The sequence below is a fragment of the Somniosus microcephalus genome, unplaced genomic scaffold, assembly GCF_052327205.1.
Source record: "Somniosus microcephalus isolate GS21.2 unplaced genomic scaffold, FLI_Smic_1.0 unresolved_chr7, whole genome shotgun sequence".
Lineage (NCBI taxonomy): Eukaryota > Metazoa > Chordata > Chondrichthyes > Squaliformes > Somniosidae > Somniosus > Somniosus microcephalus.
Window position 1 is genome coordinate 34,003,446 of NW_028225185.1, and position 14,763 is coordinate 34,018,208.

The 14,763-nt window shown below is 60.6% G+C and overlaps 1 protein-coding gene across 3 annotated transcripts in view; it reads left to right on the plus strand.

Annotated features, from left to right (window-relative positions):
• Positions 1 to 12,886, plus strand: part of renbp (renin binding protein) — a 14,979-nt gene extending 2,093 nt beyond the window's left edge. For 2 of the 3 annotated variants that reach the window (XM_085978945.1, XM_085978943.1), the window contains 8 exons: positions 63 to 138; positions 739 to 814; positions 2,000 to 2,172; positions 2,372 to 2,596; positions 5,113 to 5,194; positions 8,336 to 8,511; positions 9,367 to 9,498; positions 12,794 to 12,886. In XM_085978945.1, the coding sequence (XP_085835071.1) occupies positions 63 to 138; positions 739 to 814; positions 2,000 to 2,172; positions 2,372 to 2,596; positions 5,113 to 5,194; positions 8,336 to 8,511; positions 9,367 to 9,498; positions 12,794 to 12,886 (1,033 nt within the window). The remainder of the gene's footprint in view (positions 1 to 62; positions 139 to 738; positions 815 to 1,999; positions 2,173 to 2,371; positions 2,597 to 5,112; positions 5,195 to 8,335; positions 8,512 to 9,366; positions 9,499 to 12,793) is intronic. The other variant, XM_085978946.1, reaches the window with a different exon arrangement.
• Positions 12,887 to 14,763: the final 1,877 nt, after the last annotated feature.

A 14,763-nucleotide genomic window follows, 5' to 3' on the forward strand; every position in this document is an offset into this window, starting at 1 on the left:
CATGAGCTGGGAGATGACCCTTGCTAGTCAATCGACACTGATTTACGTCCTGTCGTTTACAGGGGCTTTTTCACCTGTTTGGGTCGTGAGGGAACTGTCTACGATGATCTTAAGTACATCTGGCTGCAAGGAAGGCAGGTCAGTGAACAACCTGAGAGTGAACGAGATTAACTCGGGACTCTGCTGCCCCCACCGTGTCCTAACTCGCACCCAGTCCCGTTCACCCATCACCCACCCCTGTGCTCGCTGCCCTACATTGGCTCCCGGTCCGGCAACGCCTCAATTTGAAAATTCTCCTTCCTCGTTTTCAAATCCCTCCGTGGCCTCACCCGCCCCCCACCCACCCCCCTCCCTATCTCTGTAGCCTCCTCCAGCCCTCCGAGATCTCTGCGCTCCTCCAATTCTGGCCTCTCGCGCATCCCCCCGATTTCCATCACTCCACCATTGGCGACCGCGCCAGGGCCCCTGAGCTCTGTAATTCCCTCCCTAAACCTCTCCGCCTCTCTCCTCCTTTAAGACCCTCTTTAAAACCGACCTCTTTGACCCAGCTTTTGATCACCGGTCCCTAATATCTACTTATGTAGCTCGGGGTCAAATTTTGTCCGTTTTATGCTCCTGTGAAGCGCCTTGGGACGTTAAAAGGCCCTGGATAAAGTTAAGTTGTTAATATGGCTGCTGGAGATCTTCCTATTTTGATGACTGTTCTTGGCACTGACGGCCTCCTCTTGTTCCCCACAGGTCTGGACTTACTGCCGATTGTACAGAAAGATGCCCCGATTTCACCGGCAGGAAATACTGGATGCAGCTGTTGCTGGTAACAGCAACAACAGTGTGGCGCTCCCTCAGTACCGCCCCTGTGACAGTGCGGCACTCCCTCAGTACCGTCCCTCCGACGGTGCGGTCCTCCCTCAGCACCGCCCCTCCGACGGTGCGGCGCTCCCTCAGCACCGCCCCTCCGACGGTGCGGCGCTCCCTCAGCACCGCCCCTCCGACGGTGCGGCGCTCCCTCAGCAACGCCCCTCCGACGGTGCGGCGCTCCCTCAGCACCGCCCCTCCGACGGTGCGGCGCTCCCTCAGCACCGCCCCTCCGACGGTGCGGCGCTCCCTCAGCACCGCCCCTCCGACGGTGCGGCGCTACCTCAGCACCGCCCCTCCGACGGTGCGGCGCTCCCTCAGCACCGCCCCTCCGACGGTGCGGCGCTCCCTCAGCACCGCCCCTCCGACGGTGCGGCGCTCCCTCAGCACCGCCCCTCCGACGGTGCGGCGCTCCCTCAGCAACGCCCCTCCGACGGTGCGGCGCTCCCTCAGCACCGCCCCTCCGACGGTGCGGCGCTCCCTCAGCACCGCCCCTCCGACGGTGCGGCGCTCCCTCAGCACCGCCCCTCCGACGGTGCGGCGCTCCCTCAGCACCGCCCCTCCGACGGTGCGGCGCTACCTCAGCACCGCCCCTCCGACGGTGCGGCGCTCCCTCAGCACCGCCCCTCCGACGGTGCGGCGCTACCTCAGCACCGCCCCTCCGATGGGGCGGTGCTCCCTCAACACTGCCCCTCCGACGTGGCGGCGCTCCCTCAGCACCGCCCCTCCGACGGGGCGGCGCTCCCTCAGCACCGCCCCTCCGACGGGGCGGCGCTCCCTCAGCACCGCCCCTCCGACGGGGCGGCGCTCCCTCAGCACCGCCCCTCCGACGGGGCGGCGCTCCCTCCGACGGGGCGGCGCTCCCTCAGCACCGCCCCTCCGACGGGGCGGCGCTCCCTCAGCACCGCCCCACCGACAGAAGGACGTGACTCTGTCTCTGTCCGTGCTGTTGTCAGAGCTCGTTACCGTCTCTCGGGCACCCAGAGCTTTGGGGGCCCCGCCAATACTGACCCCTGTATAAGTCACGGTTCCCCCCAGAGAAGTTGGTGATTGGTGAGGTTAAGTTTTAATGGGTGGCGGGGTTCCCCCTTTGACGTCAAGTTTAGTTTTCCTTTTTGTTGGGGTTTCCCTCTTCCCCCCCCAGGTGGCGAATTCCTGATCCGTCATGCTGCGGTTTCTGCCGACTCCAGGAAGCGGGCGTTCGTGGTGACCCGGGACGGCAGGCCTGTCAAGGTCCAGCGGACAATCTTCAGCGAATGCTTCTACACGATGGCGATGGACGAACTCTGGCGGGTCACCGGGGTCAGGAGGTACCAGGTGAGAGTCTCTGGGGACACCAGGGGAAGGGCCGAGGCCCCACGGTGCAGGGACGCCGGGGGAAGGGCCGAGGCCCCACGGTGCAGGGACGCCGGGGGAAGGGCCGAGGCCCCACGGTGCAGGGACGCCGGGGGAAGGGCCGAGGCCCCACGGTGCAGGCTGTTGATGCTGGTTTTCTGGTTTTTTTTCTCTCGGTCAGAGGGAGGCGGTGGAGATGATGGAGCAGGTCTCCCATTGGGTGCGCGAGGACCCCGCCGGTTTGGGACGTCCCGCGCTGCCCGGCGCCGAAGCGGTCAATTCCATGGCCGTCCCCATGATGCTGCTCTGTCTGGTTGACCAGCTGGAGGATGATGACGAGGAGATGGGCCAGAAATATCGGGATCTGGGAGCTTGGAGCGTCCAGCAGATCCTGCAGCACCTACAGGTATGGCCAATGTTTTTCTCAGCATGGAATCATACATGGAAGTCCAGTTGTGTCCTTCACTAGTTCCTGTTAAAGAATGTCCTGAGCAAGCTGGGCCCGTGCCCGAGTATTTATACTTTCCCTGGACAGCGCCACCCGCAGGCCGCTCAGTATAATTTCATAAGTCTTTCTTTCATGAATGACTGATTCATGTCAGAGGCCATTCGGCCCATCGTGCCTGTGCCGGCTCTTTGAACCAGCTCTCCAATCAGTCCCACTCCCCCCTGCTCTTTCCCCACAGCCCGGTACATTTTTCCCCTTCAAGTATTTCTCCAATTGCCCCTTTTGAAAGTTACTATTGAATCTGCTCCCATCGCCCTTTCAGGCAGCGCGTTCCAGATCACAACAACTCGCTGCGTAAAAAACATTCTCCTCATCTCCCCTCTGGTTCTTTTACCGATTATCTTCAATCTGTGTCCTCTGGTTACCGACCCTCCTGCCACTGGAAACAGTTTCTCCTTATTTACTCTATCAAAACCCCTCATGATTTTGAACACCTCTATTAAATCTCCCCTTAACCTTCTCTGCTCTAAGGAGAACAACCCCAGCTTCTCCAGTCTCTCCACATCACTGAAGTCCCTCATCCCTGGGACCATTCTGGTCAATCTCCCCTTAACCTTCTCTGCTCTAAGGAGAACAATCCCAGCTTCTCCAGTCTCTCCACATCACTGAAGTCCCTCATCCCTGGTACCATTCTGGTCAATCTCCCCTTAACCTTCTCTGCTCTAAGGAGAACAACCCCAGCTTCTCCAGTCTCTCCACATCACTGAAGTCCCTCATCCCTGGGACCATTCTGGTCAATCTCCCCTTAACCTTCTCTGCTCTAAGGAGAACAACCCCAGCTTCTCCAGTCTCTCCACATCACCGAAGTCCCTCATCCCTGGTACCATTCTGGTCAATCTCCCCTTAACCTTCTCTGCTCTAAGGAGAACAATCCCAGCTTCTCCAGTCTCTCCACATCACTGAAGTCCCTCATCCCTGGTACCATTCTGGTCAATCTCCCCTTAACCTTCTCTGCTCTAAGGAGAACAACTCCAGCTTCTCCAGTCTCTCCACATCACTGAAGTCCCTCATCCCTGGTACCATTCTGGTCAATCTCCTCTGCACCCTCTCCAAGGTCGTGACATCCTTTCTAAAGTGTGGTGCCCAGAATTGGCCGCAATACTCCAGCTGAGGCCTAACCAGTGATTTATAAAGGTTTAGCAGAACTTCCTTGCTTTTTTACTCTCTGTCTCTGTTTAGAAAAGCCAAGGACCATAAACGCTTTATTAACCGCCTTATCTCTCGTTTATTTCTCCTTCTAAACACTTCCCTTCCCCCTCCTGATGAGACAGACTCACTGGGGTACGGGTTCCACACGCACTGATTCTCACTGGGGTACGGGTTCCACAGACACTGACTCTCACTGGGGTACGGGTCCCACACACACTGACTCTCACTGGGGTACGGGTCCCACAGACACTGACTCTCACTGGGGTACGGGTCCCACACACACTGACTCTCACTGGGGTACGGGTCCCACAGACACTGACTCTCACTGGGGTACGGGATCCACACACACTGACTCTCACTGGGGTACGGGTCCCACAGACACTGACTCTCACTGGGGTACGGGTTCCACACACACCGACTCTCACTGGGGTACGGGTCCCACGCACACTGTCTCTCACTGGGGTACGGGTTCCACAGGCACTGACACTCACTGGGATACGGGTCCCACACACACTGACTCTCACTGGGGTACGGGTCCCACACACACTGACTCTCACTGGGGTACGGGTCCCACGCACACTGTCTCTCACTGGGGTATGGGTTCCACAGGCACTGACACTCACTGGGATACGGGTCACACACACACTGACTCTCACTGGGGTACGGGTCGCACAGACATTGACTCTCACTGGGGTACGGGTTCCACAGACACTGACTCTCACTGGGGTACGGGTTCCACACACACCGACTCTCACTGGGGTACGGGTCCCACGCACACTGTCTCTCACTGGGGTACGGGTTCCACAGGCACTGACTCTCACTGGGGTACGGGTCCCACAGACACTGACTCTCACTGGGGTACGGGATCCACACACACTGACTCTCACTGGGGTACGGGTCCCACAGACACTGACTCTCACTGGGGTACAGGTTCCACACACACCGACTCTCACTGGGGTACGGGATCCACACACACTGACTCTCACTGGGGTACGGGTCCCACAGACACTGACTCTCACTGGGGTACAGGTCCCACGCACACTGACTCTCACTGGGGTACGGGTCCCACAGACACTGACTCTCACTGGGGTACAGGTTCCACACACACCGACTCTCACTGGGGTACGGGTCCCACGCACACTGACTCTCACTGGGGTACGGGTTCCACACACACTGACTCTCACTGGGGTACGGGTCCCACACACACTGACTCTCACTGGGGTACGGGATCCACACACACTGACTCTCACTGTTCCTGCTTCTAGCGCAAGGAGACGGTCATCCTGGAGACGGTGTCAGCGGACGGCAAAGAGCTGGCAGGTAGCGAGGGACGCTTGCAGAATCCAGGTACGCTCTGGACCCCCCCCTCCCCTCCGAACAGCTCCAGAAAACCACTGGTCTTATTATATCGGACATTTTAAGGCAAGTTTGCAGATGACACAAAGCTGGGTGGGCGTGTGTGCTGTGAGGAGGATGCCGAGAAGCTCCAGTATGATTTGGACAGGTTCAAATCAAAATCAAAATCAAATCAAAATCAAATCAACTTTTATTGTCATTGTTAGTGCACAAGTGCAGTACAACGAAATGTAGGCTTGCGGCTCCCGAGAGTGTACATTTGGATTAAGACATTTAAACATTCAACATACATTTGGCTTGCAGTATATTAACATAAATATAGCCATAATAAAGTGCATTGGCAGATGTGCAGGCTTTAGTGTTTATTTGTGGAGTTCAGTAGGATGACAGCCCTGGGAAAGAAGCTGTTCCTAAATCTGGTCGTTCGGGTGCGAATGCATCTGTAGCGTCTTCCAGATGGCAGGAGGGCGAACAGACTGTGGCTGGGGTGGGTAGGGTCTTTGATGATGGACCGTGACCTCCGTAGATAGCGTTTCTGGTATATGTGCTCTATGGTCGGTAGCCGGGTGCCGGTGATGCGTTGGGCAGTTTTGACTACCCGCTGCAGGGCTTTCCGGTCATAGTAGCTACAGCTGCCATACCATACTGTGATACAGTTTGTCAGGATGCTCTCTATAGTGCAGCGGTAAAAGTTAGAGAGGATCAGGGGTGACAGGTTACATCCCTTCAGCCTCCTTAGGAAATATAGGCGCTGCTGGGCCTTCTTCACCAGAGAGGAGGTGTTGAGGGACCAGGAGAGGTCTTCCGTGATGTGGACTCCGAGGAACTTAAAGCTGTCCACCCTTTCCACCACAGCCCCATGGATGTGGATGGGGGTGTGACTTCCGCCTTTGGACTTCCTGAAGTCCACAATGATTTCTTTTGTTTTCTTGATGTTAAGGGCCAGGTTGTTGTCGGCGCACCACTTCACGATGCTGACCTCCTCCCTGTAGGCTGACTCATCGTTGTTGGTGATCTGGCCTACTACCGTGGTGTCATCCGCAAACTTGATGATGGTGTTGGAACCATGACACAGTCGTGGGTGAAGAGGGAGTAGAGGAGGGGGGCTCAGCACACATCCTTGTGGGGCCCCCGTGTTCAGGGTCGGGGGGGGGGGGAGGTGATAGTTAGTATGGGGGGGATGAAGATTTAGGTGGGTGGGGGTGTTTGTTAGGAAGTCCAGGGTCCAGTTGCAGAGGGAAGTGTTCAGGCCAAGAGTTTGGGAGTTTGGTGGCCAGCTTGTTGGGGACGATAGTGTTGAATGCTGAGCTGTAGTCTATGAACAGCATTCTGATGTGGGTCTCCTTACCATCTAGGTGATTCAGTGCCGAGTGTAGAGCAGTTGTGATTGCATCCTCCGTTGATCTGTTTGCACGATAGGCAAACTGGTGTTGGTCAAGAGAGGCAGGAACACTGGCTTTGATGTGGACTAAGACCAGTCTCTCTCAACACTTCATTATGATGGGTGTGAGTGCGACAGGTCGATAGTCGTTCAGGCACGTCACAGCCGTTTGTTTTGGCACAGGAATAATGGTAGCGGTCTTGAAGCATGTAGGGATTACTGCCTGGGCCAATGACAGATTGAAGATGGCGGTGAAGACATCAGCCAGCTGATCAGCACATTCCTTGAGTACCCGAGTTGGGTGATTGGGCAGATGCAGTATAATGTGGATAAATGCGAGGTTATCCACTTTGGTGGCAAAAACAGGAAGGCAGATTATTATCTGAACGGCAATAGATTGGGAGAAGGGGACGTGCAACAAGACCTGGGTGTCCTTGTGCACCAGTCGCTGAAGGTAAGCATGCAGGTGCAGCAGGCGGTTAAGAAGGCAAACGGTATGTTGGCCTTCGTAGCGAGAGGGTTTGAGTACAGGAACAAGGATGTCTTGCTGCAGTTGTACAGGGCCTTGGTGAGACCACACCTTGAGTATTGTGTACAGTTTTGGTCGCCTTATCTGAGGAAGGATGTTCTTGCCATGGAAGGAGTTCAGCGAAGATTCACCAGGCTAATACCTGGGATGGCAGGAATGACGTATGAGGAGAGATTGTGTCGATTGGGCTTATACTCGCTGGAGTTTAGAAGAATGAGAGGGGATCTCATTGAAATTATAAAATTCTAACAGGACTAGACAGACTAGATGCAGGAAGGATGTTCCCGATGGCGGGGGAGTCCAGAACCAGGGGTCACAGTCTAAGGATAAGGGGTAGGCCATTTAGGACAGAGATGAGGAGGAATTTCTTCACCCAGAGAGTGGTGAACCTGTGGAATTCTCTACCACAGAAGGCAGTGGAGGCCAATTCATTAAATATATTCAAGAAGGAGTTAGATATATTTCTTAAGGCTAAAGGGATCAAGGGATATGGGGAGAAGGCAGGGACCGGGCACTGAATTTGGATGATCAGCCATGATCTCGTTAAATGGCGGAGCAGGCTCGAGGGGCCAAATGGCCTGCTCCTAAACATCGAATATGTTTAATGAATTGGCCTCTACTGCCTTCTGTGGTAGAGAATTCCACAGGTTCACCACTCTCTGGGTGAAGAAATTCCTCCTCATCTCTGTCCTAAATGGCTTACCCCTTATCCTTAGACTGTGACCCCTGGTTCTGGACTCCCCGACCATCGGGAACATCCTTCCTGCATCTAGTCTGTCTAGTCCTGTTAGAATTTTATAAGTTTCAATGAGATCCCCTCTCATTCTTCTAAACTCCAGCGAGTATAAGCCCAATCAACCCAATCTCTCCTCATACGTCATTCCTGCCATCCCAGGTATCAGTCTGGTGAATCTTCGCTGCACTCCCTCCATGGCAAGAACATCCTTCCTCAGATAAGGCGACCAAAACTGCACACAATACTCAAGGTGTGGTCTCACCAAGGCCCTGTACAACTGCAGCAAGACATCCTTGCTCCTGTACTCGAATCCTCTCGCTATGAAGACTCCTGCTCATATCTTCTATGTTCTATGTAAGACAGCGCTTGTTTGGAACGGTCTCGTGGTCTGCTGCGCGTGGCGTGAGGGAGTGTTGTTGATCCTCCCCCACCTCCCCTTATCCGTTCTCGGCCCCTTTAATCCCGTCCCCCCCTGGTTTGCGGCAGGTCACGCCCTGGAGGCCGGCTGGTTCCTGCTGCGCTACGCGGTGAAGCACGGCTGCGAGGAGCTGAAGGCAACGGCCGTCGAGAAGTTCATGATCCTTCCGTTCGAGGCAGGCTGGGACCGCGAGTTCGGAGGACTCCTCTACTTCCTGGACGTGGACGGCAACTCCCCCACTCAGGTGCCAGCATGAGAAGCGATTTAACAAGTCACTGAATAAATGAAACCGATTCCTCCCCCCCGCCGTCATTGCACATGCAACCAATGGTCCCTTTAAATTTTTGGGTGTGTGCGTGGCCCCTTTAAGGGGCCGTGTGTCCCACTTCCTATTTAAAAGCTGGCTGCGTGGAACTTAGAGAACATTGCAAGCAACCCACCCATTCAATCTCCCACAGCCCCTGTACACTCTCCCCTATCACGGACTCTACCCACCCATTCAATCTCCCACAGCCCCTGTACACTCTCCCCCTATCACGGACTCTACCCACCCATTCAATCTCCCACAGCCCCTGTACACTCTCCCCTATCACGGACTCTACCCACCCATTCAATCTCCCACAGCCCCTGTACACTCTCCCCCTATCACGGACTCTACCCACCCATTCAATCTCCCACAGCCCCTGTACACTCTCCCCTATCACGGACTCTACCCACCCATTCAAACTCCCACAGCCCCTGTACACTCTCCCCTATCACGGACTCTACCCACCCATTCAATCTCCTCCCACAGCCCCTGTACACTCTCCCCTATCACTGACTCTACCCACCCATTCAATCTCCCACAGCCCCTGTACACTCTCCCCTATCACGGACTCTACCCACCCATTCAATCTCCCACAGCCCCTGTACACTCTCCCCTATCACAGACTCTACCCACCCATTCGATCTCCCACAGCCCCTGTACACTCTCCCCTATCACTGACTCTACCCACCCATTCAATCTCCCACAGCCCCTGTACACTCTCCCCTATCACTGACTCTACCCACCCATTCAATCTCCCGCAGCCCCTATTAACCCTTTCCTTTTCTACTGCAGTTGGAGTGGGACATGAAGCTCTGGTGGCCCCACACTGAGGCCCTGATTGCATTCCTCCTGGGCTATCAGGTAACCAGGGACCCTCGCCTGCTACAGCTCTTCAACCGTGTGTTCGACTACACCTTCACACATGTAAGTAAATATCGGCCCCAGGACACCGGGGAGAACTCCCCCCTGCTCTTCTTCCAATAGTGGCCGTGGGATCTTTTACATCCACCTGAGAGAGCAGACGGGGCCTCGGGTTTAACGCCTCATCCGAAAGACGGCACCTCTGACAGTGCGGCGTTCCCTCGGTACCGCCCATCCGGCAGTGCGGCGCTCCCTCGGTACCGCCCCTCCGGCAGTGCGGCGCTCCCTCGGTGGCGCTCCCTCGGTACCGCCCCTCCGGTAGTGCGGCGCTCCCTCGGTACCGCCCCCCCCGGCAGTGCGGTGCTCCCTCGGTACCGCCCCCCCCGGCAGTGCGGTGCTCCCTCGGTACCGCCCCCCCCGGCAGTGCGGTGCTCCCTCGGTACCGCCCCCCCCGGCAGTGCGGTGCTCCCTCGGTACCGCCCCCCCGGCAGTGCGGCGCTCCCTCGGTACCGCCCCCCCGGCAGAGCGGCGTTCCCTCGGTACCGCCCATCCGGCAGTGCGGCGCTCCCTCGGTACCGCCCCTCCGGTAGTGCGGCGCTCCCTCGGTACCGCCCCCCCCGGCAGAGCGGCGCTCCCTCGGTACCGCCCCCCCCCCGGCAGAGCGGCGCTCCCTCGGTACCGCCCCCCCCCCGGCAGAGCGGCGCTCCCTCGGTACCGCCCCCCCCCGGCAGAGCGGCGCTCCCTCGGTACCGCCCCCCCGGCAGAGCGGCGCTCCCTCGGTACCGCCCCCCCGGCAGAGCGGCGCTCCCTCGGTACCGCCCCCCCGGCAGAGCGGCGCTCCCTCGGTACCGCCCCCCCGGCAGAGCGGCGCTCCCTCGGTACCGCCCCCCCCGGCAGAGCGGCGCTCCCTCGGTACCGCCCCCCCGGCAGACCGGCGCTCCCTCGGTACCGCCCCCCCGGCAGAGCGGCGCTCCCTCGGTACCGCCCCCCCCGGCAGAGCGGCGCTCCCTCGGTACCGCCCCCCCCGGCAGAGCGGCGCTCCCTCGGTACCGCCCCCCCCGGCAGAGCGGCGCTCCCTCGGTACCGCCCACCCGGCAGTGCGGCGCTCCCTCGGTACCGCCCCCCCGGCAGTGCGGCGCTCCCTCGGTACCCGCCCCCCCCCGGCAGTGCGGCGCCCCCTCGGTACCGCCCCCCCGACAGTGCGGCGCCCCCTCAGTACCGCCCCCCCGACAGTGCGGCGCTCCCTCAGTACCGCCCCTCCGACAGTGCGGCGCTCCCTCAGTACCGCCCCTCCGACAGTGCGGCGCTCCCTCAGTACCGCCCCTCCGACAGTGCGGCACTCCCTCGGTACCGCCCCTCCGACAGTGCGGCACTCCCTCGGTACCGCCCCTCCGACAGTGCGGCGCTCCCTCGGTACCGCCCCTCCGACAGTGCGGCCCTCCCTCAGTACCGCCCCTCCGACAGTGCGGCGCTCCTTCAGTACCGCCCCTCCGACAGTGCGGCGCTCCCTCAGTACCGCCCCTCCGACAGTGCGGCGCTCCCTCAGTACCGCCCCTCCGACAGTGCGGCGCTCCCTCAGTACCGCCCCTCCGACAGTGCGGCGCTCCTTCAGTACCGCCCCTCCGACAGTGCGGCGCTCCCTCAGTACCGCCCCTCCGACAGTGCGGCGCTCCCTCAGTACCGCCCCTCCGACAGTGCGGCACTCCCTCAGTACCGCCCCTCCGACAGTGCGGCGCTCCCTCAGTACCGCCCCTCCGACAGTGCGGCACTCCCTCAGTACCGCCCCTCCGACAGTGCGGCACTCCCTCAGTACCGCCCCCTCCGACAGTGCGGCGCTCCCTCAGTACCGCCCCTCCGACAGTGCGGCGCTCCCTCAGTACCGCCCTGGAGTGTCAGCCTGTTTGTTTGTGCTCGAGTCTCTGGAGTGAGGACTCGAACCCACAACTTTCTCACTCAGAGGCAAGTGTGAGACCCACTGAACCACAGCGAGGGCGAGGAGGAGGGCCCAGGGCAGAGCAAGGCGAATCCATTTAATTTAACACCGATTTTATCCATTATTGAAGGGGGGCTCGACAGAACTTGCTAAAGATATATACATAAGATCATCTTAATTCACTAGATTGATTCCTGGGATGGGAGGGATTGTCCTTTGATGAGAGATTGTGTAGATTGGGCCGATACTCTCTCGAGTTTAGAAGAATGAGCGGTGATCTCATTGAAACATGTAAGATTCTGAGGGGGATTGACAGAGTAGATGCTGAGAGGCTGTTTCCCCCTGGCTGGAGAGTCTAGAACCAGGGGTCACAGTCTCAGGATAAGGGGTCGGCCATTCAGGACTGAGATGAGGAGGAATTTCTTCACTCAGAGGGCGGTGAATCTTTGGAATTCTCTCCCCCAGAGGGCTGTGGAGGCTCAGTCGTTGAGTAGATTCAAGGCCGAGATCGAGAGATTTTTGGACTCTCGGGGAATCGAGGGATCGGGGCGGGAAAGTGGAGTCGAGGTTGGAAGATCAGCCGTGATCTTGTTGAATGGCGGAGCAGGCTCGAGGGGCCGAATGGCCAACTCCTGCTCCTGTTTCTTCTGTTTCGTCTGTAATTGGCAGTTAATGCCCCCGCCCGGTGGGGTACTGAGCCCCACTGACGGAGCAGGAAGATCCCAGGCCCTATCCCCAACTTGTGCGGAGTTAGACGATCTCTTCCCCCAGTGTGGCACTGTGCCAAGCTGCTCCAGTACAGCTGCAACACTGGCGTCTACCCGACAATGTGGAAAACTGCCCAGGTCTGTCCCGACCACAAAAAGCAGGACAAATCCAACCCGGCCAATTACCGCCCCATCCGTCTACTCTCAATCATCAGCTAAGTGATGGAAGGTGTCATCGACAGTGCTATCAATTGGCACTTACTCGCCAATAACCTGCTCACTGATGCCCAGTTTGGGTTCCGCCAAGACCACTCGGCTCCCGACCTCATTACAGCCTTGGTCCAAACATGGACAAAGGAGCTGAATTCCAGAGGTGAGGCAAGAGTGAGTGCCCTTGACCGAGTCTGGCATCAAGGAGCCCCAGTAAAACTGAAGTCAATGGGAATGAGGGGGAAAACTCTCCACTGGCTGGAGTCATACCTAGCACATAGGAAGCTATACCTCCCCTCGCGAGGTGTGTGCGTCAGTGATTACCTTCCCCCTGTGGGGTGTGCGTCAGTGATTACATTTCCCCCTGCAGGGTTTCCATGAGTTACCCGTGGGGTGTGCGTCAGTGATATAAACCCCCCAAAACGCGGGGTGTGCGTCTGCGATATACCTCCCTCTTTTGGAGCAAGGTGTTGCACTCCAACAGACTCCGATGATTTTTTTTTTGCAGTTCCGGGACGGGGAGTGCGGGGAGTGGTACGGATACCTGAACCGGCAGGGGATTGTCACCCACACGTTCAAGGGAGGCCCCTTCAAAGGTTAGAGGCCTGTGTCATTCGCACCGTCCTTACACACCTACTCGGGGAGGGAGGGGGATGGAGGGATTGAGGGGGAGGGAGGAATGTGGAGGGAAAGAGGCGGAGGGAGGGAGTGTGGCGGAGGGGGGGCGAGGGAGAGGGAGAGTGGCGGAGGGAGAGGGAGAGTGGCGGAGGGAGAGGGGGAGTGGCGGAGGGAGAGAGGGGGAGTGGCGGAGGGAGGGAGGGGGAGTGGCGGAGGGAGGGAGGGGGAGTGGCGGAGGGAGAGTGGCGGAGGGAGAGAGGGGGAGGGAGAGAGGGGGAGTGGCGGAGGGAGAGAGGGGGAGTGGCGGAGGGGGAGTGGCGGAGGGAGAGAGGCGGAGTGGCGGAGGGAGAGAGGGGGAGTGGCGGAGGGAGAGAGGGGGAGTGGCGGAGGGAGAGAGGGGGAGTGGCGGAGGGAGAGAGGGGGAGTGGCGGAGGGAGAGAGGGGGAGTGGCGGAGGGAGAGAGGGGGAGTGGCGGAGGGAGAGAGGGAGTGGCGGAGGGAGAGAGGGGGAGTGGCGGAGGGAGAGAGGGGGAGTGGCGGAGGGAGAGAGGGGGGAGTGGCGGAGGGAGAGGGGGAGTGGCGGAGGGAGAGAGGGGGAGTGGCGGAGGGAGAGAGGGGGAGTGGCGGAGGGAGAGAGGGGGAGTGGCGGAGGGAGAGAGGGGGAGTGGCGGAGGGAGAGAGGGGGAGTGGCGGAGGGAGAGAGGGGGAGTGGCGGAGGGAGAGAGGGGGAGTGGCGGAGGGAGAGAGGGGGAGTGGCGGAGGGAGAGAGGGGGAGTGGCGGAGGGAGAGAGGGGGAGTGGCGGAGGGAGAGAGGGGGAGTGGCGGAGGGAGAGAGGGGGAGTGGCGGAGGGAGAGAGGGGGAGTGGCGGAGGGAGAGAGGGGGAGTGGCGGAGGGAGAGAGGGGGAGTGGCGGAGGGAGAGAGGGGAGTGGCGGAGGGAGAGAGGGGGAGTGGCGGAGGGAGAGAGGGGGAGTGGCGGAGGGGGGGGGAGTGGCGGAGGGGGGAGTGGCGGAGGGGGGGAGTGGCGGAGGGGGGGGAGTGGCGGAGAGGGGGAGTGGCGGAGGGAGCGAGGCGGAGGGAGGGGGAGGGGGCGAGGCGGAGGGAGGGGGAGGGGGCGAGGCGGAGGGGGTGAGGCGGAGGGAGGGGGAGGGGGCGAGGCGGAGGGAGGGGGAGGGGGCGAGGCGGAGGGAGGGGCGAGGCGGGGGGAGGGGGCGAGGCGGAGGGAGGGGGCGAGGCGGAGGGAGGGGGCGAGGCGGAGGGAGGGGGAGGGGGCGAGGCGGAGGGAGGGGGAGGGGGCGAGGCGGAGGGAGGGGGAGGGGGCGAGGCGGAGGGGAGGGGGCGAGGCGGAGGGAGGGGGAGGGGGCGAGGCGGAGGGAGGGGGAGGGGGCGAGGCGGAGGGAGAGGGAGGGGGAGGGGGCGAGGCGGAGGTAGGGGGCGAGGCGGAGGGAGGGGGGGGCGAGGCGGAGAGGGAGGGGGCGAGGCGGAGGGAGGGGGAGGGGGCGAGGCGGAGGGAGGGGGAGGGGGCGAGGCGGGGGGAGGGGGCGAGGCGGAGGGAGGGGGAGGGGGGGAGGTGGAGGGAGGGGGAGGGGGGCGAGACGGAGGGAGGGGGAGGGGGCGAGGCGGAGGGAGGGGGGAGGGGGGCGAGGGGGGAGGGAGGGGAGGGGGGGAGGGGGAGGGGGCGAGATGGAGGGAGGGGGAGGGGGCGAGGCGGAGGGAGGGGAGGGGGGGAGGGGGAGGGGGCGAGGCGGAGGGGGCGGGGGCGAGGCGGAGGGAGGGAGGCGGGGGCGAGGCGGAGGGAGGGGGGCGGAGCGAGGCGGAGGGAGGGGGCGGAGGGAGGGGGCGGAGCGAGGCGGAGGGAGGGG